At 48.1% G+C, this 26,354-nt stretch overlaps 1 protein-coding gene across 3 annotated transcripts in view; it reads left to right on the plus strand.

Annotated features, from left to right (window-relative positions):
* PTPRA (protein tyrosine phosphatase receptor type A) overlaps positions 1-22,811 on the plus strand; it is a 115,869-nt gene extending 93,058 nt beyond the window's left edge. For all 3 annotated transcript variants that reach the window (XM_031434094.2, XM_031434092.2, XM_031434095.2), the window contains 13 exons: positions 3,044-3,080; positions 5,374-5,471; positions 6,649-6,768; positions 7,538-7,704; positions 8,198-8,333; positions 9,092-9,241; positions 10,414-10,507; positions 10,826-10,902; positions 11,390-11,524; positions 16,642-16,767; positions 16,847-16,998; positions 21,671-21,806; positions 22,452-22,811. In XM_031434094.2, the coding sequence (XP_031289954.1) occupies positions 3,044-3,080; positions 5,374-5,471; positions 6,649-6,768; positions 7,538-7,704; positions 8,198-8,333; positions 9,092-9,241; positions 10,414-10,507; positions 10,826-10,902; positions 11,390-11,524; positions 16,642-16,767; positions 16,847-16,998; positions 21,671-21,806; positions 22,452-22,526 (1,503 nt within the window). In that variant the 3' untranslated portion in view covers positions 22,527-22,811. The remainder of the gene's footprint in view (positions 1-3,043; positions 3,081-5,373; positions 5,472-6,648; positions 6,769-7,537; positions 7,705-8,197; positions 8,334-9,091; positions 9,242-10,413; positions 10,508-10,825; positions 10,903-11,389; positions 11,525-16,641; positions 16,768-16,846; positions 16,999-21,670; positions 21,807-22,451) is intronic.
* The last annotated feature ends 3,543 nt before the right edge of the window (positions 22,812-26,354 follow it).

A 26,354-nucleotide genomic window follows, 5' to 3' on the forward strand; every position in this document is an offset into this window, starting at 1 on the left:
AGGCTAATAACCAGCTAGGATTCCCAGGACTTAGATCAAAGGTTGTGATGAAGAGGTTGGGAGGAACAGGTTGACTTTAATGTTATATGGACAAGCATAGTGGTATCGGTCAAAAGCTTTCCATCTGCAGGTAAGGGGACACTCAACTAAAAGTGGTCTAGACAGGAACATTTATTTCTCATATAATCTGACGGCAGATACGGAGCAGTTCTAGAGTTGTCTTAGTCTGTGACTCAGTGACATCATTAAGAAACCAGGTGTTTCCATCTTTCTACTCAGATATCTTCAGCCTGTCAGCAATGTCTCATGGTCACAAAGTGGCTGCAGCAGTTCCAAGCATTCCTTGTAAACACAACAAACAACATAGAAGAGGAGCGTTTCTGCATATGCTTTTCTCTCTATTAGGAAGCATGACCTTTCCCAGAAGCCTCTCCAGTACAGTGCCCTTAATAGCCAGCAAGCCAGGATTGGATTACATGCTTATACCCTCTCTCCAGTCACTGGCTAAGGCATGGAGAATTATGATTTACCCTTCTAGGGCTGAGGAATGGTCCCCTTCCAAGCCAGTGGAAGGTAAATGTCCAAACAAAAGCATGGTTTTGATGGCAAGGAAGAAAAGGGAGGAATAGCTTTTGAGTTAGTAACCAGCAGTGTCTGTCACCATAACCAGTTTGGCTCCTTCCCACATTGAAGGTGAAGACAGACAAAAGTTAGTTGGATGTTAAGGCTGGTAAGCAGGTAAGATGGGTCTATTCATGGTCACGGTAAGCAAGGCACTAGGAGGAAACAAGCCTTCTCCTTTGACCATGCTTAGTGGGAGCTCACAGTGGGGCATCCTTGATGGTTATTGGAGAGTTATTAATAGGTACTATGAGAGTTTAGATGAAGGGAGTTAAATTTGGTGCACTTACAAACTCACTGAAAGTACAAAAGCAGGAAAAACCTATGATTAACCATGAGTAAGAGTCAGGGATTAAAGAAGATTTATGTTCCACAGTTTATTAAATTCTATCAACAGTTTTTGATCACCTGCTGTGTGCGGAGAACTGGAGGTAGGCAGAGGTTACAGAGATAAGATACGGTCCCTAGTGTGAGACACAGATAGATCATTTTCTGTAGGATGCAACTTGTATGAAGGAGATATTGCCAAGTGCTTTGGGACTTAGAGAAAGAAACATTCAGCCAACCTGGTGACCCAGTAAAGCTTAGTGTTAAAGGCTGAGTCTGAGTTCAAGAGAAGAAAAATGGGCAGCAAAAAGAGAACCATGAACAAAGTCAGAGTGGAAACAGTCTCAGTTATAATATACATGGTGAATTGTGGGGGATGAGGCTTGGGGGATTGGTAGGAACTCAATTTTAGAAGGTATTGAATGTCAGATATGTCTATTGGGGTTCTCAATTACAGACAGCAGAGTCCACTTTTTGTCTACTCTTTTAAGCAGTAAGTGTTTATTATAAGATACTGGGTAGCTTACAGAACCCGTGGGAGAGCCACAAGATGCTGCTCAGGGAGGAACGGCACAGCTTGGGATGACCCCAGCTACCCAACATGACTCGGAGTGAAACCCCTGCACAGGTGCTGCAGGAGAACTCAGTGCTTCTGCCGCCATGCCTGCCCAGAGACCAGATCTTCCTAGCACATCACCACCTCGCGTTGCTCACTTCTGCGTCAAGTCTTGTGTGGGACTGCTAGGAAGAAGCTAGGTCTTGTGCAGAACTGAGCTGCAAGGGAGTCTAGGGAATTTAGCTTTTTGTTTTTTAGCCTCTATAGAAAGAATGTCAAGCTAGAAGCTGGTGGGACTGGTTGCTGATTGAGCCACCTTATGGTATCTGCAAATTTTCATACAGCTAAGTGTTTTGATTCTAGGCAATGGGGTAACATGGAAAGGTGTTTAAAGACAAGAAGTGACATGGCCACGTTTGTATATTGATCACTCAGGTTACCGTGTGCAACATGGATTTAGGAAGGGCCAGCTGAGGACTGTTAAAATAGCAGGCCACAGAGGATGAGGGTAGAGGGTTGGAAAGGAAGCATCAAAGTAAAAACTACTTTGGAGGTAGAATTTAGTAGGACATGGTGACTGATTGTATATGAGATACTCTGTAGAGTATACATGGAGTATAGGGTAATCCACATGGACGTATCCCACATAGTTGGGCATTGATCTGGAGCTCAGAGGACATATTCCAGAGCCATGGCCTTGGAAGCCATTAGAGAAAGAAGAGTGAGCCCTGGGGCCCACGAGCCTCTGCCAAGACACATTGGGCAAGAGGTGCTCATTAGTGAGACAGAAGGAGACCAAGAGAGAAGAGCAGTGCAGAGGGCACAGAGTAAAGCATGGAGAAAATGTTTGGTGGTCAGCAGGGTTAACTGCATATGAGAGATCCAGTGGGAAAGAGGGAGCAGCTGTACCTTGGACTTGGAGTTTAGGGGCAGACAACAGCCTTTGCTGAAGCAAAATTAAGGCCATTTGTTGTGGGCTGCCAGTTACACTTGCCAAACTCTTTGTTCCTCCCAACATTATTGAGGTATAATTTACATAACAAAAATTCAGACACTTAAAATGTAGAATTCAGTGATTTTTAGTAAGGTTACCAAATTAAGCTATCACTGTAATTGTTTTAGAGCATTTTTAATGGCTTTATTGAGATGTTTAATTCCCAGTGTGGGCCCAGCCTCATCCCCAGATCCATTACATATGCTTCTGATGTGAAGGATTCTTGTCCATTAACACCAAGACCCAGACTGACAGCTGCTGAGGAAGCAGCAGAAACATGGTCTAGCCTAGGAGTTGGTGTTTGGAGGTCCTTATACCACTGTTCATTAATAATTCACCTTGAAAAGACAACCTAGACCATGTAATCTTTGTAATCTTCGATTCCTGCTGTCCAAAATTAATCCCATGAAAATTTCTAGAATGCAAATCCTTGTTAATTGCCTGGAGCCTTGTTAACTGGTTGGGAATATAGAGAATTTCATTCCTGTCATTTTTTGGTTTTCATTTTCTTTTTCTCCTCCATTCCTCCCCCACCCCACCCCCAGGGCTACCAAGAAAAGAACAAATTCATTGCTGCACAAGGTAAAGTAAAGTAATTTTTTGCTCTTGGTCTTAACCATGAGTGGGTTTGGGTTTTTTCTTCCAAATGCTAAGTAGATTAATCAGAGTACATTAGCTTTTCTGTAATTATTACTTGCCGAAAGAAATGTAACTTGCCTTGCAGGTTTATAACTAAGGACCTTCATCTTGATGATTTAGTATCCAGGGATCCTTTAAGAGAAGTTCTTTTCTATATGTGCATAAATAATACTGGTAAAGACTATATATACACATATATAACTAACACACAGACACACACACACACACACACACACACAGTGTAATGAGGGCCTTTATCTTGGGGCCCTTTGGGAACCTTAGGTTCAAGCCAGGCAGCTCAGATTTTGAATTTGGATTTACTCTCCAAAGAGGACTGGCCACCTTACAGGGTCCAGGCTGACTTATCTTCTCCTCCCATTCGTGGGCCTGAGCTCTGCCAGCATCCACAGATAAGTGGTCTAGGAACCCCCAGAGCGGGGACCCAATGCCATGGTCCTACATGTGCTCTGCACACGTTCCTACAGCCTGAAGTTCTGTACAAGTGTCCTCACCTTTGGGATCCTTGTAAAAATATCTTGATGTTTGCAGCACTATAGAGGAATTGATGTTATTTTGGTCCATCAAAGCCCACCTACCTACTCATGATGTTTCTGGCACCAACAACCACATGCAGTCTCTTCGTCTCTGTTTGTCATGAGGTCTTGTTGATGCTAAAGTACTTGTTAATTAAGGTCACCTTTGATTTCCTGATGGGCCTTTTCTCAGACTCCTACCCTCTTGAACCTCTCCACAGTACTTCACACTCCTTGAAACTCTCCTCTGTTACTTCCCGGCATTCATCAGCTCTCTTGATTTTTCTCACTTTGTAAAATATTCTTTCTCTGGCTCTTATTCTTTCTACCGCATTCCTTCCACCAGAATGGCCTTTCTTACTGCAAAACTTCTGTTGGACTCTCATGAAAATCCTGTAATGATCTTTCATTATCTGTGAAACAAGACTTCCTTAGCCTGGCCACCACCTCGTTAGATTCTTGTACCTTACCTATCTTCTGGCTCCGTCTTCTACCCCTCCACGCACCCCATCCAGTGACTCAGTCAACTCCTTGCAGTCCCTGGGTGTCTCATGCGCTTTCTTGCTGCCAGCCTCCTGCCTCTCTGCTTAGAGTGCCCCTTCTCCTTATGCCTCCTTTTCTTTTTACCAAAGGGAATACAAAGTTTTCCCCACTTTCCTCTTTTTTAATTTAGTGGAACCATTTTTATCTGTTGACTTCTTATCATAGATGACAACTTATTTAATCCTCTTACAAACCACCTCAGACTCAGTCAGACTTGCATGTCCCTTTTCCCAATTTTCCCAGTGGAGTTAAATCACAATTTGGGATTAAGATAGTACTTGTTACTTACATTCTTATTACTGTGCCAGTATTAGGCACAGCTGAAGCACATAGTATCATGATTTTTGGGGGTACAGTTTTGGTTTTCCTCTTCCCCAAGAGTTAATAATTGTCTTTCCCCTATTCATTTAGTTTTTTATATTGCTAGCACTGATTTTTTTCCTGCAAACTCTTTGCTGGAAGTATATATTTTCTCTGATACCTTTAGATACATGAGGCTTAATTTTTTTTTTTTAATGTTTTTATCTTGGGATCCTTCTAGAACCTTCTTCCTTCAGTTCTACTCTGGATTGGTTGCTCTCTAGCCCCTGACAGAGTAATTATCCTGTGCCTTCCCTTTACCAACACCCTGGGTGTTATGTTAGCCTCTTTCCTGTGTTAGATCCCATTTTTTCCCCTCTCTCTTTGTGCCCTCATTGTTTAGAAATCTTCTAGTGGCTTTCTAGAAAGGCTGTGTGGGAGGTAAATTTTAAATTCCAGCCTGAGCAATTTACCCAACCCCTCTGGCTGATGGTAACCCCCTCAGAGCATGGCAGGAAGGAGTAAATGAGGTATAAAGCACACAGCTTGCTATCTGGCCCATGACATGGGAGTCATGATTCCTAGTCCTCAGCTGTAATATCCTTGGGAGCCATTGTTCACGTTCTCTTTATTCTGACAACTTCACATCCCCACTTCACTTCCTAGTGAGGTGCCTGGCGCGTACATGGTGGATACGTGGGAAATACTCAGTTAGTAGGTGGGTGGAAGATAGATGGATTGGATATTTAGCTGGGGACATGTGGGCACAGGCTTCCGAAAGTCAGAAATGAATGTTCCCAATTTCACAGTATCTTTCTTCCCTTGGGATGTGTTCTCATCTTTGCTGTTCGCTATTTTAGGACCAAAAGAAGAAACGGTGAATGATTTCTGGAGGATGATCTGGGAACAAAACACAGCCACCATCGTCATGGTGACCAATCTGAAAGAGAGAAAGGAGGTGAGTGGAGAAATTAAATAGGCTGGCTGGATGACCCCTCATACAGGTATAACCAGCAGAGGATCTGCTCTGCTAGACCTCTGTGTTTGAACCTAGACTGTCCACCTGTTGTAGCTCCTGTGCCAGTCATTCATCCAGACAGAACCCAGGCCGACATGCCTACCACACTTTCGTGTGCCTGGAAGCCTCCGATGAACTCAGGGGTATGCCTAGGGCACACACTCTGCCTAGTAATGAAACATCTCACCTTGGATCCAGGACATCCTGGAAGAAAGGATTAGGTCATTAGCCAAGAAAAAACACAGAGAGGCTTTTCTCCCCTGGCATTTCTAGTCCCTCATTCCCCTGGGTTTTTGGTCCTCCTCCTGAGTCACCAGAGGAAGCTGTATGAACTGAGACCCTGCAGGGTGCAAGGAAATGTGAGACCCTGACCTGATTCTTCAGGCAGCTTTCTGACTGTTCCTTTTCTTTCTGTGGCTGCCAAGTCCATGCCTGGCCAGCCCCATCACTGGGCCACAGCCAGGACCAGTCCTGAGTCCTGGATCAGGTCCCGGAGAGGAATCTCAATTCATGACAGTCTTTGTCCAGGATGGCCTTGAGTCACCCTGATACCACACTGGGCTGTTGAGTGTGTTGATCAGCTTAGGAGGGATAGCTTTAGGGCTGGGCTTTAGATTCATTTTCTCCAACCCTATCTCTGGCTCTTAGAGGCTGTCCAAAGCCTAGTCACCAGAGAAGGCCTTGCGCCTGGTATGACAGGTTTACAGTCTGCATCAATCCACTCTGACTCCCTCACCGCAGGTTGCTGGTTCCAGGGCATCAGACAGGCTTGCCCCTAGAGCATGACCTGGGATATTGTGGAAGTGCAGATTTTGTCGGAAAAAATGGCTTCCAGTTTGCCCTGAACTGAAGGAATAGGGTGGGAAAGAGTGAGAAGTATAGGGCTGGGGCTGTGGATAAGTTAGGAGATTGTGCTAACCTGAATGGGAGCTGAGGAATTTCAAAAAAAGAACAGTTAAATAAGTCTTCAGCTGACAGAGGTGAGAGAAGAGGCCATGGGGGCTTTCTGAGGACTTCAGTCTGGGCTTTCTTTCATGGTCCTTTCCTTTCAGGCCCTTTGCATCTGCTGGGGGCGGGAGGTCTGAGGTCAGGGGGATGCATGTTTGTTTCTTTCCAGTGTAAGTGCGCTCAGTACTGGCCAGACCAAGGCTGCTGGACCTACGGGAATATCCGTGTGTCAGTGGAGGATGTGACCGTACTGGTGGACTACACCGTGCGAAAGTTCTGCATTCAACAGGTACTGCCTCCTGCCGCCTTTCTTAGTTCCATTTAGGATCTGCTGACCATTAAGAGGGCAGAACAGGCTGGGTCATTCCCCCCTGTTACTCAGGGTGGTCAGGAATCACTGAGTGTGCAGCATGTTTGGACTCTGAAACAGAGATCTGGGCTCCCAGGGAATTGAGGCTGGGGAGAGGGTGGTCAAAGCTAAGGGAGGGACATTGTCATTACTGGGAGAAAAAGTATTACTGAGATGGAATTTGGTCATCTTAGGTATGAACCAAGTGCATCAGGAGGTAGTGTAATCTTATGGGTTCTTGACTTACCTCTCCTCCTTTCTTACCCCAAAGGCTCCTGACAGCAAGTATGTGGTGGGCCCTGCTCCTGACCCTCCAGAGTGACCCTGGAGGCTTGAGCAAAGGTTGCCTTCAGCTGAGGGCAGTGTGGTGCTGTGAAAAGGGGGCTTCCCAAGAGTCAGGAGACCTGCATTTTAGTTCTGACCCTGCCATTTACTAGTTCTGGGACCTTAATCAGGTCATTTAACTTCTCTGAGTTTCACATTCCACATCTGTAAGCTGTAAATAATAGAAATAGCCCTGCCTACCCCATGGGGTTCCTGGGAAGGTTTTTTGTCCATGGTTACAACTTCCTTGGGAAGTTTATACTCTCACTTCCCTATTGTCATTGACAGCACAGCTGGCCCTGGCCCCTGACCTCTGCCTCCTTCCCCTGGTGCTGCCCCACCCCAGAGTATCAGGACCAACACACGGGATCTCTTCATTTCACAGGTGGGCGACATGACCAACAGAAAGCCACAGCGCCTCATCACTCAGTTCCACTTTACCAGCTGGCCAGACTTTGGGGTGCCTTTCACTCCAATCGGCATGCTCAAGTTCCTCAAGAAGGTGAAGGCCTGCAATCCTCAGTATGCAGGGGCCATCGTGGTCCACTGCAGGTCAGTGTGGCCTGACCCTTGGGTCCCTCACTCATACCATATTCTGCTCCCATGGCAGGAGCAGGGAAAGCTCAGGGGCCCTGGCTGAGGAGGCTGGTACAGAGCAGATGAGCTACTGGGGCCCCAGGGCAGCAGCCAAAGAAATTCCTCAAATTTTGGTACTGGGTAAACTAGAGGAAAGAGGGAAGGGCAGTCCTCCAAGACTGGGGATGGGGAGACCATTGCTGTGAAACCAAGAAGCTAGGTTGAGTGCTGCCTTGTGTACTTGGGACCTTCAGACCCTTCTAAGTGTCAGGGTTCCCTGGTCCTGTTAGCTAGAGGTAAGGAGTTCAGGTACAGTGGGGTTGTTGGCTCTGTGAGAGTCCCAGCTCTCCCCTGTAGAGTTAGAGTTTAGAGGCTTGAAGAAAGAGCCCCACCCTGTGCTGCCCGCTCCTTGTAAGTTCCCACGAGGCATGCTAGCTGTCCCCGTAACACTCCTGCTCTCTGGCCACAGTGCGGGTGTAGGGCGCACAGGTACCTTTGTCGTCATTGATGCCATGCTGGACATGATGCATACGGAGCGGAAGGTGGACGTTTACGGCTTTGTGAGCCGGATCCGGGCCCAGCGCTGCCAGATGGTGCAAACAGACGTGAGTGGTTTGTGGGTGAAATGAAGGTGGGGGGCATTCCAGGACCAAAACATCTGCCTGCCTCATGGATTACTTAGCCTCCCAGGTTATTGTTACTGATCATCATGCAGTGTGATGAAAGACCCTTATATATTGTGTAGTAAAAGAAACATGGAACACACAGGAGTTGTGCCTAGGGAGATCAGGAAGATGGGGCAGTTGTCATTTGCACTAGGCTCTAAGGATGTCGAACAGGTCCTGAGGGAGGCAGGTATGTGGGCAGCCGAGAGAGCCATGGCCACAGAGTTGTCATGCAGCTCAGCCAGGTCCAGGAGCAGCAATGAGATTGGCTCTGTGGTTAGGGCATGGAATTCAAAGGGCACAGCACCGGGAGGGAGGCTGGCACAGGTCCTGTGGGTCACTAGAATTTGACAGCCCCTCAGTTTGTCAAATCTGTGCTGTCTAAAAATATAAAAATAAATTTTAAAAGCTGGGGGGTGGGGGATAAAAAAAAAAATCTGTCCTCTCTGAATGAGCAGGAGTTGGATTTATCCTTCTCTTCAGGAGGGTGCCAGAGTAGGACCCTTCCTCCCAAATTTAAGAACCACCAGAGGGACTCATGCATTTCAAGTCCTGCCTTCCTGAATGAGAGCAGATCATTTTATCTCTGCTAGGATCGAAGAAGTGGGCTGGATGAAACGGGAGTGGGAGGGAGTGCTCTGGCACCTCAGGGACCGTGTTGTATGTAACTGGGGGCTGGGGCATCATCCGCATTCCAGATGCAGTACGTCTTCATATACCAAGCCCTTCTGGAACATTATCTCTACGGAGACACAGAACTGGAAGTCACCTCCCTAGAAACACATCTGCAGAAAATTTACAACAAAATCCCAGGGACCAGCAACAATGGATTAGAGGAGGAGTTTAAGGTGAGTTGGAGCTGAACCATGTCTTTCAGGATGAAGGATCCATGTGATCTGGGGAATCTAGAATGTTAGACCCCTTGTGGATTTACCAGCAAACAGTGAAGCCCCTTGTGAGATATGTGGGTGGTTAAGGAGGTGGGTCTCTGGCCCTTTACTCGCAGCCTAGTCATTCTCAACCCATCCTGCACATTAGACTCATTTGGGTTGTGTTGGGGGGATGGGACAGGCAGTGGTATTTTTTTAAGTCCCCCAGCTCTCCCTCCCAGGTAATTATAACGTACAACAAGAGCAAACTTCTTCTGTAAAGGGCCAGATAGTAAATATTTTTGGCTTTTCAGGCCCTGTGGTCTCTGTTGTGACTACTTAACATGCTGTTGTAGGACAAAAGCAGCCATAGACACTGTTCAAATGAGCATGGCAGTGTTCCCATAAAATTTCAATTGCATTGAAAAGACCAGATTTGACCCCTAGGCCGCAGATTGCTGGCCCCTGCTGTATGCCAGTGGGCAGTGGTTCCCATCTGGGGACATACCACACTCTCATCAATAAAAGTACCCCCAGAAAGCAAGAGATTCTGGGTTGTTATGGGGAAGACCACCTTCCTTAAACACTCCTCGGACTATAATATGTACACGAATTACCTTGGGATCCTGTTACAATGCAGGTTCTGATTCAGCAGGTTTTAAGTTGTGGCCAGAGATTCTAAATATATAACAAGACGAGGCCGATGTTGCTGGTTTATGGGCTACACTTTGAGTAGCAGGAAGATCAGGAAGGGACCTTGGAATCAGGAGAAGGGATGTACATTTGAGCCAGGTTTTCTAAAGAATCTCAGACAGCTTCTGGTGGTAGAACAGTGTGGAGAGAGGGAGGAAGGGCATACTCTGTCCTATAAGATTAGGTTCCTTGCTCCAGGATTATAAAGTTCCAGTCTAAGGGAATCCCAGAATGGTCTACAGAAGCCAGGAAAGCAGTGTTTCCCAAACACTCTTGGCTTATTCAGTGAGCTTCAAAACAGAAAAAACAAGAACATGTGGAGATGGAAGTCAGGGCTCTGGGGAGACCAGCAGTATGCAGCTAGGGTGGCCTGGAGATACAGGTCCAGTGACAGACATAATCTTGTCAAGTTCAGTTACTGAGATCAGTTAATGTTTCCCTTCCTCTTCCCAATTCAGAAATTAACATCAATCAAAATCCAGAATGACAAGATGCGGACTGGAAACCTTCCAGCCAACATGAAGAAGAACCGGGTTTTACAGATCATTCCATGTAAGAGCCTTCTCCCCACCCCAAAGCCTTAACGCCCCAACCCCCTTTCCCTTCACCCTTCCCACTTCTCAGGTACTAGTTAATGATCATCTTGGAGACAGGAATTATGGCATTGCCTCTTATTGCTCCCAGTTCTTTAGTGGCTTCTGGAAATAGCATGAAGGCTAAAGGCTTTCTGCCTCCTGGACTAGGAACAGGCATGTTGTTGTCCAGCTGGAGTTATATCTGCCCAGGCCTGGGGTGGGGAGGAGAGACAGACAGAGAGGGAGGAGAGGACAAGCGATGCTGGGGAGTCACAAGCCACTGTCCTTCTTGCAGATGAATTCAACAGAGTGATCATTCCAGTTAAGAGGGGTGAGGAGAACACAGACTATGTGAATGCCTCCTTCATTGACGTAAGTGGTGGCTATGTCCCCGGCACTCCCAACACTCCATGGGGATTCAGCTGGGTCTTGCAGTGCTGTCCTCCAGTGCTTGGAAGGATGGTCTTTGAGTCAGTCATCAAATACAGAGCTGATACGCACCCTGCACACTTAGGTCTGTCAGGCCCCCTAGAGCAGAAGGTCGGGGAACAGAGGGCAAACACCCAGTGTAATAGCTGGAGGGAAAGTTCACAGCACATACCACAGCCAAAGGCTGAAAACATTAACCTCTGGTCCTTCCCATTCCTGCTCTCTCCATCCTGAACCCAGCCCCACTTCCTTCGCCCTCATACAGAGAGACTAGCGTGCCAGCCAGGGTTTGTTCCTTGGCCAAAAGGGAGCTCTGCCTGGGATGTGTTTGCCTCCAGGCAGCCCTCATCCCTTCCCAGTGGCCTGTCTTCTCCACTAGCCCCTCCCTGATTAAACTGCCTCCCTCCTACTATTGGCCTGGCCTGTACAGGGCTACCGGCAGAAGGACTCCTACATCGCCAGCCAGGGCCCTCTTCTCCACACGATCGAGGACTTCTGGCGAATGATCTGGGAGTGGAAATCCTGCTCAATCGTGATGCTAACAGAACTGGAGGAGAGAGGCCAGGTGAGCTCAAAAGGGTCCTGGGCTATGGGTGACAAGAGATACGTGAAAAGGGGGGTAGGGGGGCACTAAAAAAAGAAAAGCTGGAATGGCCAGCACAAGTATCATCTCTCAGTCCACTGCCAAGTAATAGAAAGTGGCCCAGTGGATACCTCAGACTCTGTCCGTCAGATTGTCAGGTTTTTCCATCCTTGAAGTGGACCTAGTGAGAGTGCAGGGCAGAGGGGCAGGAAGCATTACTTACCGGTGGAGGTGCGGGGAGGGAGGACTTGCACACACAGACTGTCCTGCCCTTGGCCAGGCCTGCCGTCATTGGGTGAGGCTCTTCCCCCTCCACCTACCACTGTGTGTCTTCCTCGGGCCAGGGGAGCAGGCAGTAGCTCTTGCCCTCAGAAGCTTCTAAAATGGATAAGAACAGGTCATAGTAACATTCCTTACAAGCCTCACTGGCCTCTAAGATAAATTTTACTTTCTGTGCCACCTCCCGTTCCTCTTATCAAGTGTAGCTCCCAGAGGTGTATTAATGCCATAAGCCTAAATGATGCAGTGAAGGGGTGTCTCCATTTATCCAGTATGACACCACTTCCCACCCCCAGTTTAAATTCCCAGAGAAAAAGTCTGACCCCAAAATGTACATTCTGTATACATTAAAATCCCGAAGGAATTAAAACTTAAATTTCTCTTCTCCCTGTTTAATTTTTCTGCCCCATCTTAACCAGAGGGGTCACCAACATGCTTGGTTAGGCCTGGGTTCCCTCGTCAGCTGTAGTTTGGACCATCGTCAGAGTGGGCAGAGTAGCCCCAGCAGTTTCTGCACAGGGTCAGCTCAACCCAAGGCCACATTCCACTTCTCCAGAGAGACAATAGCACATGATAGCCTTGGGCCCTTGCCCACAAAGCTGTATCCCCATCATGGTTGTCAGCCCTGGACCATGCAAGAGACTTAGTGCTGTCTTGGGGAAGGAGAGTAAAGGACAACAGCAGGAGATTCTCTGTTTTAGCTTCTTAGGGATCCCGTTATCTAGAGTCTGTAACCTATAAATCTAAGATTAAGCCCCCGTGCCCGAGCATGCTTCTATTAGACTTGAGCACCCACTCCTCATCTCCCATCCCTCACCCACGGATGACACCTGGCTTGCTACCCCTTTTTTGGTTCCTTTTCCTGTCTCTGTTTTTGGAGGCATAAGAATGTATGTGGGTGATCATCTACCCTTGTCTTTGAGCTTCTCAGCTTCCTCAGCCACCCACTTCCATGGTCAAACCACGACCTTGTCATCCCCCCATATCTGCACTGCCTTTGGAATCTCAGCATCAGGCACCCTGCCCTGTTTGTCATCTCCTGTCCTTCCACCTCACTGCTTCTCTTACTTCAGTAATTCTTTGTCTTTATCAAGTCCTTAGAGCCGTCAGCTCCTCCATTTCCTCAACCTGTCACCCCGATCGTGTCCCCACCTTTCTTCTTACTCTGTTTATAGAGTTTTGGTGACTTGTCATTATTATACTCCTTCCCTTGTTAGCACCTGTTATTCCCTCATGGTCTCTTACTTTCATGGCAAGGTCTCTACTCTGTTAAATTCAATTAAATGTCTGCGTCTGGTAGCAGACATCACTGGAAGAAAACAGGAGACAGTGCTGAGTGGTCTTACATTGAATTCATGACCACAAATCTCATATGGGTCATTAGTGCCGCCCGCCAATCCTGCTGCCCTTCCTTCTTTCCTGTCCTCAGACTTCCACCATTCCCTCTTGCCTGTTCCATCACACTCATACCTTATCTCATGATCTCATTCTTCTCCAAGAAATCAGACAAGAATGCTCTCATCCTCGTACCCCTTAAGCAACCAGCCTATTCAAATCGGTATCCATTCTCTTATCTTGTCTCTGGTTGCAGTGGAAAAGTGTTCCTACATCTCAGTCCACCTGTCCACTGTGCCCTGGGCTCCTCCCCTCCTGTCTCCTCAAGGACGTCGCTGCTGTAATTATCTTCTCCCACCTTCATCAGTAAATAGTCCCCTCTCTACTCTTTTACCCTTATCAGCCTATACATTGTTACATTCCTATCTTTAAAAAAGAAAGATCTCCTAATCCCACATTTCCTTCTGTCTGCTGTCCCAGTTCTCTGTACCCTTTCCCAACAAAACTCCTTTAAAAAGAATTGACCTTCTCCCCTCACGTTCTCGCCTCATCTTCTTCCTTCTAGGCTTGACTCCTCCAGGACTGCTTCAGCCAAGATCACCAGTGACCGCCATCTTGCCAGTCCAAAAGTCATTTCTCTTATCTTTCTTCTTTGTCTATAGCAGTGTCTGAAACAGTCAGTACTATATATGACTACACCTATATGCCAGGAACTCTCAAATCTGTCTCTCGCCCAGTTACCCCCACCTTCCCAGTTGTGGACTGGTATATCCACATAGCTACTTGATATCTTCACATGGGTGTCTGTTAAGAATCTCAAGCTTCATATGGTCCAAATAAAACTTGATTTCCTCCTTTCCCTCATACTAGTCCATCTCACCCTTAGCCATCTCAGTAAATTGTGCCACCTTCCACCCAGATGCTTATATCGGAAGTCTTGGAATTACCTTTATGCCTCTCCTTTCCTCACTCCCACAGCCAGTCTGTCAGTGAGTTCTGACATATGCTGAGCATATCCACGTCTCTCCAGTGTAACCACTGTCCCGTCACACAGACCATTGTCTCTTACCTGCATCACTCAAGTAGCCTGGCAATCGGCCTGCTTCCATTCCCACCCTCTTTTAGTCATTTCTTCACGTGGAAGCCAGCGATCCTTTTGAAAATATAAATCTCATTATATCACTTTTTGTCTTAAAATCCTCTTTGGGTTTCCAGATCTTGAGAGAATATTTACCCATGAGTGCAACATTTAGAAAATTTCCCTGTTCGTATCTAGTCCCAAGACTTGAACTGGGTGCTTCTTCCTCTGTTTCCATTGCTTATTTTAAATCTCCTAGCTTCCATTTTCCCTCCTCCCCATCTTCCCTCCGCATGCAGAGTGGAGGGTGGATTCTGAGGTCACAGCCTCTGCTTCTTGAGAGAAGGGTCCCCTAGTTGTCAGAGCCTTGCATTCCGCACAGTCCTAGTCTCCAGCTCTGTGCCCTCATGTCTCCATCCTCAGCAGGACCCCAGAGCATTGTCAGCCCTGGGCAACAGTGGGTACAGCCCCTGCTGGCCCCTGCTCTGGATTCAAACAGCTCTTTCTGCCATACCCATCCCACGGCTGTGAGGGCACCTCCTAGGTCCCATTTAGGCCCAGCCTGCTTCTTCTGTGTTTTTATGCCCACACAGAGGGCTAAATTAAATAAGCCCTCACCTGGCTGAGTAGGATAATTGCCTGCCCCCAGTCCAGCATCTGTAATCATCTTACTTCATATCATCCCTTAAATCCTGTCCTCATCAGTTGCCCAGGCTGGCTTCCTCTCAGCACACCCTGGCTGCTTCCCTACAGCAGCAGTGTCGCCTTGAACTTCACTCCACGACAGCACTAGTCTGACTTCCTGTTCCCACCACACGTAATCCTCTTGGCTGGTCGTCTCCATTAGTCGGCCAGAGCAGGCTCCCCACTTGCTTTCACTGTTCACCAACTCCCTGTCCACAGTTTGAAGCGGGGACTCTGCATCCCTGGGAGTCCTCCTTCCAGTCGATTTGCCCCTTTTCTTCTCTGTTACGCTCCTCTGTCTAAACTAAGAAGACCTAAAATCTGCAGGCTGTTAGCTGTGGGACCGCAGTGTCCTGCCAGTGCAGTTCTAGGCCTCTACTCTGCTGCTGTCGAGCCCGTTTGTATCTTAGTGCTGGGAAGGAACTCTGGTCACAAAACTCTCTCCACCCACCAATGCCCTGAAACCAGTGTGGTCTCTGTTTAAGATGAGCCTAAATTAGATTTTTCTAAAGTTGTTCTGGTTGAGGAGAGGGCCCAGAGCCCTAACCCCCACGGTATCCCCAGGGATCCTAGTGGGCACACATCGGAAAGCACTGGTCTGCGGCATTTCTTTAATCCACTACTTTACCAATCCTCTGCTTTAAAAGGAGCTCGGTGTCATTTATAAAGAGGATGATGAATAATCACACATATGAAAAGCAAGAAAAGTCATCTAAATGGACTTTTAATACTGATTGTTTTTGGACTGGGAGACCATCGGGGATTTCTGTTTTTGTATTTAATTTCCCCAAATCTTTTCTAACATAGAGTACATTTATGGTTGAGGACCTTTGAATTGCCAACAGTGAAATATCTAGGATCTGCCCCAAAATGCTCTAAAGAAATAGACAGTATAACTGTACTTTGTTTTATTTCTGTATTTATACCCTGGCTTGTTCTGCAGACATCAATCACATTCATCTACCAGATGCTTAACAGAGAGCCTGCCAGATGCAGGCGTGTGCGAGGTGCTGGGAAAACAAAGGTGCAAAGACGCAGCCTCTGCCTGTAAGGAGCCTGTGCAGGCAGGGGCAGCAGCAGGCCACGTCTTGCTCACTAAGAAGGACAGAAACGTGAGGGCTAGTAGCCACTCTAAGACGCCACTGCAGGCTAAAGAGTTAACGAGGAAAGGGATGAAAGCACACCGTGGCCTGGACTGTAGTGAAGCACCGCGGCCGAGTGGGGGTGTGACTGGGTTCAGTTTTTCTGGATTAGCGGTCTGACATATATAAGCAACTATGAAATGTGACAACACCCCAAGGGAGCCAAAAAGGAAAAAAAAAAAAAAAAACAAAAAAAAAACGGGGAAGGGGGCTTGGAATGAAGACATTCATTCCTCCCTCCACCCAGATGTTGAGCATTGGATGCAGCTGTGAGCTGATGGTCAGCATTCTTCCCTGACCCTGTTAGTGTTGCAAATTAGACTATAAATAAGTAACAGCAAATGGTTAAGTGATTATCTCTGGTAGTGGAATTAAGTTAAATATGGATGTCCTGGTGAGGATCAGAAGTTAATTGGAGTGATGTTAAGTAATGGAATGACCCTCTTGAGTTTTTGATCCCATGGGGAAGAATTGTGTCAGCCTAAGTGGCTGTATTGAGAGGAGCAGGCTGCTCATAGGGCAGCCCTGCCTTTACCTCACATGGTATTCTGAGCCCCTCACCCTTCCCATTTGTCCCCCAGGAGAAGTGTGCCCAGTACTGGCCCTCTGATGGGCTGGTGTCCTATGGAGACATCACAGTGGAGCTGAAGAAGGAGGAGGAATGTGAGAGTTACACCGTCAGAGACCTCCTGGTCACCAACACCAGGGTAAGGTATCTACTGGGTGGGCTCCTCCCACAGGGAAAGTGGGGTTGCCCCTACCTCTCTGATCCTCGTTCTTCCAAAGGAGAACAAGAGCCGGCAGATCCGGCAGTTCCACTTCCACGGCTGGCCTGAAGTGGGCATCCCCAGCGATGGAAAGGGCATGATCAGCATCATTGCAGCCGTGCAGAAGCAGCAGCAGCAGTCAGGGAACCACCCCATCACCGTGCACTGCAGGTGTGTCCACCCTGGCCTCGGGAAGAGAGAGAATGTGGTGTGAGGCAGGGAGGGGGACGCGATGGGAGCGGGTATGAGGGATTGAGGAAAGCCAGGTGAGTCAGTGAGTACAGGGCAGTCAAGTCTGATGACCAGGACAGGCCCAGATGATAAGAGAGGATCTTGGAGTTTGAGCCTTACACTGTAAGTGCTAGGAAACAGCAGTCTCTAAGGTGAAGATACTGGGCAGGGGAGCGTTTGGGATGGTGATGCGGCACAGAGAGCAGCAGGGGTGACTGACAGCGGAGAAGACCAGCTAGGCAGTGTGGGAATGAGGACCTGGCCTCCTTAAGAAGCACAGGAAAACCAAAATGGGCAACTCTTTTGAAAACAGTTTGAAGAAAAATGAACAAGACTCCAAACTTCAGAAAGAAAAGGAGTCAAGGGCGTCTCCCAGGTTTGTGGCTGGGTAAAGGCCGATGTCACTGGCAGAAAGATAGTAAGGGAACTCACGGAAGGCGGGGGAGATTTTGTTTGGGGCATATTGAGATTGCACTTTAGAAAAAAAATTTACCATGAGTCTGTGGTGCTTTTATAATTAGAGGGGAAAACCTCTTTAAAAAGGGAAGAAGTGGGAAAGTTATAGCTTAGTGGTGGAGCACATGCTTAGCACGCATGAGGTCCTGGGCTCAATCCGCAGTGCTTCCATTAAAAATAATTAATAAGCAAACAAACTTAACCCCCCCCCCCAAAGAAGCTTAAGATGAAAAAATGAAAGGAAAGTAAAAATATATTGAAAACCTGCAAATTGGCTTTGAAGATAGAAAAATGAATAAAGGAACTTCCAGAAATATTCTTCAGCTGGCCAGAATGAAATACATAATTAACAAGAATTAAAGCACTGCTCATAATAGTGAAAGATGGTAAATAATCTAAACATGTATTAATAGGGAACTGGTTCAGTAAGCTCTGACATACCTCATACTACAGAGCTGCAAAAAATTAAGAATCTGTTTATGTACTGGTATGGAATAATCGTCTAGATTTATTGCTTGGTGAGAAAAGCAGTAGGAGACAGGGAAAGAATACATACATGTGTATGTTGGTAATATGCATAAATTATCTCTGGAAGGACACACAAGGACCTGGTGACGTTGGTTGTTCCCAGGAGGAACACTGAAGGGTGAAGGAGTGGAGTAGGAATAAGACTTTTCACTGTTTTGGACCTTTTTTGAAATTTTAAGTATGCTAATTTATTACCCATACAAAAATGAATTTAAAAAAATGTTTTTAAGAAGAAGAAGCGGCAAAGTACATCAGCTAATACAAATGGACAGTAACCATGAAAAGACAATAAACATGCTGATCCTTATTAGAAATATGAGAAATGGGAATGAAAACAATAAAACATGGCTTTTTGCCCAATCGGCAAATTAAAAGGATTCCTTGACCTACCCAAAAATAAATACTTCCTTCCCCGCACTTTTAAATCTCCCATGCTGCTCTCTCCCTTGGTCACCCTCTCTAGGCAAACCCCAGACTCCCTGGCTGCCCTGCGCCACGCACACAGCTGAATGTGGCTAAAGAAGAGCACCACGTTACAAGCCTCATTTTACATTTCTGTGACCTCGTGGCCCTTAGTGCTGCCCCGCGGTCCCTCTGCCTCTCCCACTCTTTTCGGGCCCAGCACCAAATCTGGCCTGCCTCATGGTTTTGTGGGGCAAGAGAACTATTGTCACATTTAAAAAAATTTTTTTTATCAATAGAAGAAAGTATTTCATGACGTGAAAATTGTGTGAAATTCAAATTTGTGTCCGTAGATAAGGTTTTATTGAAACATGGCCATGTTTATATCGACTGGCTGCTCTCCTGCTCCAGCAGCAGAACTGAGACCATACACAGTACTCATCACCTCACACTGCTGCTCAGCACACAAGAAGTCAGAGTTGTGCGGTTATAACTTAACTTTCCCTTCCCAGCGAAAGTTAAGATCATTTTCTATTTGGCTGTTTACGGAAAAGCTTGCCAGCCTTTGTCCTGGATGATTATTTCATCCTCCTCTCAAACCTCCAATACCTCTCTGTCCTCATATTTAAGAGATGACCATGTTTTCTATTTGCCTGAGGAAAGAGAAGCAGTCAGAGAGAATTTCCACCTGCTCCCACCACCACAGCTCCCCATCTGCCTGCAAGTGCTGGGGACCCTGCGTCCCTCCTGTTCAGTGAATGAGTTATCTTACCTCTCTCTGAAGCCAGCTGCATTAGTCCTCTATTGCTGCGTAATACTATTACCACAAACTTAGCACCTTAAAACAACACACAATCTTTGTGTGAGGAATCTAAGCAATTCTTAGCCAGGTCCTGTGCTTCAGAGTCTCACAAGGCTGCAGTCAAAGTGTTGACCAAGACTGTGGTCCCATCTGAGGCTTGACTGAGGAAGAGTCCACTTCTGAGCTCATTTTGTTTTTCAGTTCCTCGCAGAATTTTGTATTTTGAAGTTCCTTGCCACATGGGTCTTCCCAGCGTGGTTGCTTGCTTCTTCCAAGCCAGCAAAGGAGTACTTCCTTACAAAACAGACATTATGTTCTCACGTAACATAATCACATATGCATAACTATACATTCCATCACTCTTGCTGTATTCTTTTGGTTGGAAGCACATCACAAGTCCTGCCACACTCAAGTGAAGAGAAACTCACAAGTACATGAACACCAGGAGGCAGGGACCTTGGGGGCTAAGCTGAAGTCTGCCACATGCACCCCCCTTTTGGATATCAGTTCCATCCTCTTTTGTCTCCTCGAGGACCTGACTTCACTATCCTATATCATCAGGTTTTCTTCTGGATAACTACTATCGTCATACAAAAGTGCAATAACTTCTCCCATCTTAATATTTTTAAAAACTGTGGGCTCCAGTGCCCCTCCAGCTACCCCTCTATTTCTGTTTTCCGTAATAGTAAAGTTTCTCAAAAGATTTGTCCCTGCTAACTCTCCAGTTCCTCTCCTCCCAGTCTCTCTTGAGCCCTTTCAGTTACCCTCTGACATCATTGCAGCTGCCCTGTGAGGTCTCCCGTGCCCTTCACATTGCTGCGTCCAGTGATCACTTCTCAAGCTTATCCTTGACTTTCGTCAGCATTAGACTCAGCTGACCGCTCGATTCTCTGTGAAATGCTTTTATCATAACTTCTCTCCTGGTTTTTGTCCTCATTGGCTGTTCCTTCTGTCTCCTTTGTTGATTCCTCCCCATCTGCGGTCGAGGGCCAAGTCCTTGGACCTCTTCTCTGTCAACTGAGAGTCAGTCCCTTAGGTGAACTCATCCAGTTTCCTGGCTTTAATATCAACTCCTCAATCTTTACCACCAGTTCACCGCTTCCTCTAAACTCCAGATTTATATATCCAGTTACCTATACACTTGGGCATCTTCAGTTTAAAGGGATATTTCAGGACGGATCTTTCTTTCCAAGCCTGCTGTTTCCACAGCCTTCCCCAGATCAGTAAGTGGTATTTCAGTTGGACACTTAACTCAGGTAAGAAAGCCTGGAACCATCCTGTTCTTTCTCTCACACATGCATGTCTAATGTTCTACCTGCAAAATAATTTCCAAATCAAGTCTTTATCACACGCTCCACCATGGCCCTCTGTCCAGGCCACCATCCTCTCTCCTCAGTAACTGTACTGCCCTCACTGGTTTCCCTGTTTCCTCCCTCCCCCTTCAGTTTGTTCTCAGTACAGCACCCTGTGAGTTCCTTTTAAAACTTAGTCAGACCTCATCACTCCTTCGCTCAGAATCTTAACATTGGCTCACAAGGCCCAACATCTCTGAGGGCTCCTTGCCCAGGCCAGGCAGGGAGTGCACCAGGGGACTGGCATTCTCCCTGAGGGCTCTGACCTCACCCCGACCATGTCCCTCCCTCCACTGGCTTTAGTGCCTAGACACTCCTGTCCTCTGCCTGAGATGCTCGTTTCCAAGGACCATGTCCTTACCTTCTCAGGGTCTCTGCTCACATGGCACCTTGTTAGAGAGCCCTCCCTGACCGCCCTGTTCACAGCAGCACTTCCTTCCAGCCTGCCTCGAACCGCCATTCCTCTTTTTCCTTTCCATGTACTGCGTGTCTTACTGCCCGGGGATACTGCTACCCACCACAGTCCTACCACACAGCAGGCACGTGGTAAGGGTCTTGTGATGACAGTGAACAGTGTGGATGGTGTCAGGGTGAGAGTCTGGATTCGTGGGATTTAGGAAGAAAATGAGAGCCATGGAAAGAATTAGTCAACATAACAGCAGTGCAGGGGGAGCAGGGCTTGGCAGGGAAAGAGCGGGCTAGAACTCTGACATGCACAAGCAGCAGGCCAGGGCGACCCCGGCTTGTCTGTAGGTGGACAGTGATGGGCAGTGCAGGGGGTGGGGGGTTCCTCACCACTGTCGCACGGGTGAGTCCTTCAGCAGGCAGAGTGGGCCGTGCAGCAAGGGCAGCAGGGGTGTGCCGGGCCCCCCCAGAGCTGTGTGAGCCTGGGCTTATGTGGAGAGGAGCGGGCGGGCCTCCTGCCCCCACCCCCAGGAGCCCCACTGGAGGACAGACCTTCCCAGGAGCATCGGCCTCGGCCTTTATCTGCTCATCGCCATGGTCACTCACCTCCTGGGAACAGAGAGCCATTGCCGGTGTGATAATTACGTCTGCTTCTGCTTTGTTACAGCGCCGGGGCAGGGCGGACGGGGACCTTCTGCGCCCTGAGTACAGTCCTGGAGCGGGTGAAAGCCGAGGGGATTTTGGATGTCTTCCAGACCGTCAAGAGCCTGCGGCTGCAGAGGCCACACATGGTCCAGACACTGGTATGCTGGCCTGCGCATTTACCCATGCCACCCCACCACCGGCAGCTCTTCTCAGCCAGGGCCAGCTCAGGGGAGGCTCTTCTGAGGGCCTGTCTGGCCTTCAGAAGACTGTAACCACAGACTCATCCTTCCCCAAGGTGCCTCAGACAAACAGAATAAGCTCTGGGAGGCAGGAGAGCGTGGAGGCATATCAGAGCCCCACGCCAGGAGATGTCAGCGGCCTCTGCGAAGGCTAGAAGGGGGTGCCAGGTGCCCCATGGGGCTCTCCTTTGCTTCTCTGTGGGTCCTGGGGTGCGGAAGACTCAGGAGTACCTCCTCTCCTCTGCTCAGGCTCCCTTTTAAGAGGTCTCCTGTCAGTCTAGATGACCAGTGACCGCCGAGCATGGGGCAGACATGAGGTCATATCTGACTGACGCAAATCTGGGCCCATCCTCTGCACGTCCAATCACTTGCTCTCCGTAGAATGTGGCTGCACTCAGCCCAGAGGGGGAATGTTGTCAGATCTCTGGCAGGGGGCTCAGGTGGAAATCCAAAAACATTCATTTCCTCTTAATTTTCATTTTTTTTTAATGGGTCTGTCAGGAGCTGCAGGTGCATTGTTCTCTTCAGTAACATTGGCCTTTTCCCCTGCCTTTCACTCTCTAGGAACAGTATGAGTTCTGCTACAAGGTGGTGCAGGAATATATTGACGCATTCTCAGATTATGCCAACTTCAAGTAAGAGGCGATGAGGCCCCGTGGACAGGAGAATTGCCTTTAATATTTTGTAATATTCTGTTTTGTTAATATACCCCAAATTGTGTATATATCTTATAACTGTTTTAGAAATTGGTACATAGGCTTCTATTACCTACTAGGTGGAGATTTTATATGTAAATGTGTTAGCACTGATAGTCCTTTTTCCAATGTTTTATTGGGGAATTAAATAGTGTGATGTTTCGATTGATATCGTGAAATCCTCTGCCTGGAAATTGGGCTCTGTTGTTCTTGGGTTTATACATCTTCTCCTAAAGAAACACAAACCCACTCCAGGTAGCTCAGTATCAACTAAGAAGAAAAGCACAAAGTTATCAGAGCTCTTAAGGAAATTGTTTGTCCTGGTGCCCCCAGTTCAGGCTGCTGTCCCCTCCCTGCTGTGTAAATAACCTCTCCCCTCTCCACCCCTGCCCACTCTCACACCAGCCACATCCCACCATGGGGACTGAAGGGACCAGAGCGGTATCTCTGGCACCACACTAGGGATTATCAGGTAATAAAAGCTTTGACTCCCTGAGGAAACGTCTCTCCCTTTGTCTGGGGTAGGGCAGTTGTAGCAGCACTGGGGTCCTCCCAGGCCACTCCTGGCCGTGCCTTTACTGTTCTGTCTCAGCTGGCCGCAGAGGAGCCATGGTCTTCCTGACTCTTTCCAACAAGCACAGCCCTTCTAGCTCTAAGGCAGTTGCCAGGACCCTCCTTTCACTCCCAGCATACCTTTGGTGCAGTGGTCCTAGCCAGCCTCACACCCTGGGGAAGATGGCCAGGGTCCTCACTGCTTCTCTGTGTGGAGGGGCACAGAGGAAAAGAGGGGTGGCTCAGCTTTGGGCTGAGGTCAGCTTGACCTCTCCAGTCCTTGATGATTTGCTGCAAAACTACCTGGATCGTGTCGTTCTGTTCAGAGTAAGTGTTTATCTGCACTTACTGTGTTAAACAGCTTCCATTTCCTTTCATATCTGTCCTCATGTCCAGGACTTTTCATTTGGCAGTGCCTCACGTGCAGAGACCAGCAGGGTGGGCATCTTATATCCCGACTTGATTTTGAGCCCAACACGTTAGACAGTGTCTTAAATAAGGTGGATGTTCGTTTATTTCTCAGGCAACAGTCTGCCCAGTCTAGAGACCTAGTAGTATCCTCCATCTGGTGGTCCTGGTGTCCCTCGGGATGTTGTTCTCATCCTCATGGTTGAGGTCAGTGTCTTTAGAGCAAAGGGCAAGATCATTTTCAAGAACATGAAGCAAAAGTTGCACTTTTCATTTCTACTCATATCCCATTGGCTAAAACCTAGTCGTAAGACCACACTGAGCTACAAACGGTGCTGGGAAGTGTGGTCTTTAGTTGAGGCACAGCTGGGAGGGTGGGTCTGTCCACAGCCCCTGTCCTCATGGTCAGCTCATCTTGGGACCAGGAGAGGAAACTGGCTGCCACGGCTGTCGGTGCAGGGCTGAGAGAGCCTTGCGGCCCTCAGGGCCTTTCTTGAGGAGCAGCAGCCAGCCCTGGGCACGTCGGGGGCTGTCGGGAGTGAGAGATGGCACCCCAGCCTGGTCCATGGAGGCACGCTCAGAGATCAATGCTGCTGTGCTTCTTGGCGGAGGTGGAACTTGAACTGAACCCAAGGGGTGCTGGAAATTCAGATGAGTGAAAAGGAGGAAAGATCAGTGGAGCAGCACTGCAGAGGGCCTCAGGGTCCAGCCAGACGAAGGCACAGTGGCTCCAAGATGGGAGCCAGGTTCTACAGCAAGTTCTATTCAAGATACCAGCAGGAAGCAGGGCACCGCGACAGACCACCTCTGGAAGCTTGCGAGAAGTGAGTAGTGTCAGTCTGTAGAGGCACTCGGTTCTCCTGAGGAACTCCAAGGGCAATAAACTCAAAATTGAGTAGTTTTCAAAGAAGCAGGGATAAATTAAGCAGAGACAAAAATCTAAGGAATTTCCGGTAAGGATGCCATGTTTGGGAAGAAAACTTGTCTCCTTGCAAGCTGCCCATTGGTGCCTCTGTGTGACCAAGTCCAAGCAGAGGAAGGAGGGCAAGCCTTGGGTCAGCAGGCCACATACTGGTGACACATTCTTACACCCTGCACCGCCTCCCACCTCCCAGCAGGCCAGGGCTGGTGTTGAACAGCTGCGCACCAGTGTGGCCTGGCAGCTTTCTGCTGGGGTCCATGCTGAGTGGGTTGGTGGGTGGGCCAGTATCTTAAATATCACCTGGTTGCTAAACAGATATCTTCAAGCAGGAGTTAGCTCATCTCTGCTCCCCATCTCTCCTTCGGCTTACAGGGTATCACTCATCCCTCCCTCTTCACTTCTTTCTCTTCCTGTATTATTCAGGGCTTGCATGATCGCGAGACATTAACCTAACAGGGACTAGTCTAGGCTCAAAAGGAAGTGTATTGAGGCTCACGCGGCACAATTGTGTGGGAAGGGCAGGGGTGACCACTTCATCCAGTGCCCACCTCAGCCAGTCAGCTGGGACCCGTGGGGTTAGAGCAGGGGTGAGATTTCTTAGAAAGGGAAAGAGCAGCATCCAGCACAGTGGGCACCCAAAGCTTGGGGGCCTGCCGCACTCTAAGAGACCTTAATTCATCCAGGCGGCTTCATCCCCGGGCTTCCTTCAGTCTGTACTCCCACCCACCCAAGATGCCTGTCTTTTCATTTGGAGAAAAAAAAAAAAAAAAAAAGCACTTTCCTCAGGCCTAGGGTCTTCCATTCCCACACGTTCTTTTCTTACCCCTTCATCCTAAGCACTGAGCCCCGGGGACCCACCGTCTCTGTGTCCATTAGCTCCCACTCGGTGTAGCGACTGCCTCCTGACTCTGATCCTTACTCTGTGGCTGCTCCTCCACAGTCCCTCCTCCACTGTCCCCTTCCTCAGGGGTGGGGAATTCCTGCGGTCAGTCTGTTGTGGATCCTCAGCCCTCCTCCAACCCTGAGCTCGCACTTTGAGCTCCAGGTCCACACATCCTGCTTCCTTCAGTGACCACGGGGTAGCCCAGAGGCACCAGTCTCAGGCTCCCCACACCCAGGGGTTCACCCAGTCCCCAAAGCCCACTGCCCTTTCAAGCAGCCTCCAGCATTCTCTGTGTCTTCTCCCACCACACTCCAGGCCCACAGATCCCCCAGCATTTCCGATGTTGACTTTTCCCCATTTCGCTCCTTACCCCGGAGCACCCACTGCTGCCCTCCTGCCACAGCTCTCGCTAACTCTTCATCCTTCACCCAGACCACATGCTCAGCAGTGTGTGCCCCTCTGTGCTCCGACAGCACCTGAGCATTCAGCTCAAAATCTCTGCTTTCCCACCTGACTACGCAGTCCCCAGACTAGCATGATGTCAGCTCAGAGTTGAGCATGAGTTAGAGCTCAGTTGTGAACAAATGGCTTTCTGTGTTCCGCTGAGAAGGACACAAGGATGAATTCCAGAGTTTATAGTCCGAAAAGGAACAGCAAGTATTCCTGAAAGACTATGTTGACAGAAAGAAAAGGACTGGAGCTTTTCCCTGGGAAGCTTAGTTCTTGTTTGGACTTTTCAGGAAAAACCACAATCAAATTACAGGAAAAAATAAAGGCACCCTATTCCTCTTGTAAAATAAACACCAGGGCCTTTGAATAAAACATTCTGTAAGTCCAAACCAGAGCTAAGCTAGTGTCTTGAACTTTGAGTCATTTTCACTAAACCACAAAGCAAATGTCCTAAAATTTACTTTGTTAACTGTTCCAAAAGGGATGAAGTCCAGTTGCTGAAACAATTTCACTGATCATACAATCCGAAGATTTCTTTCAGGAAAGTCAATCTGAAA

Source organism: Camelus dromedarius, chromosome 18, assembly GCF_036321535.1.
Source record: "Camelus dromedarius isolate mCamDro1 chromosome 18, mCamDro1.pat, whole genome shotgun sequence".
Classification (NCBI taxonomy): Eukaryota; Metazoa; Chordata; class Mammalia; order Artiodactyla; family Camelidae; genus Camelus; species Camelus dromedarius.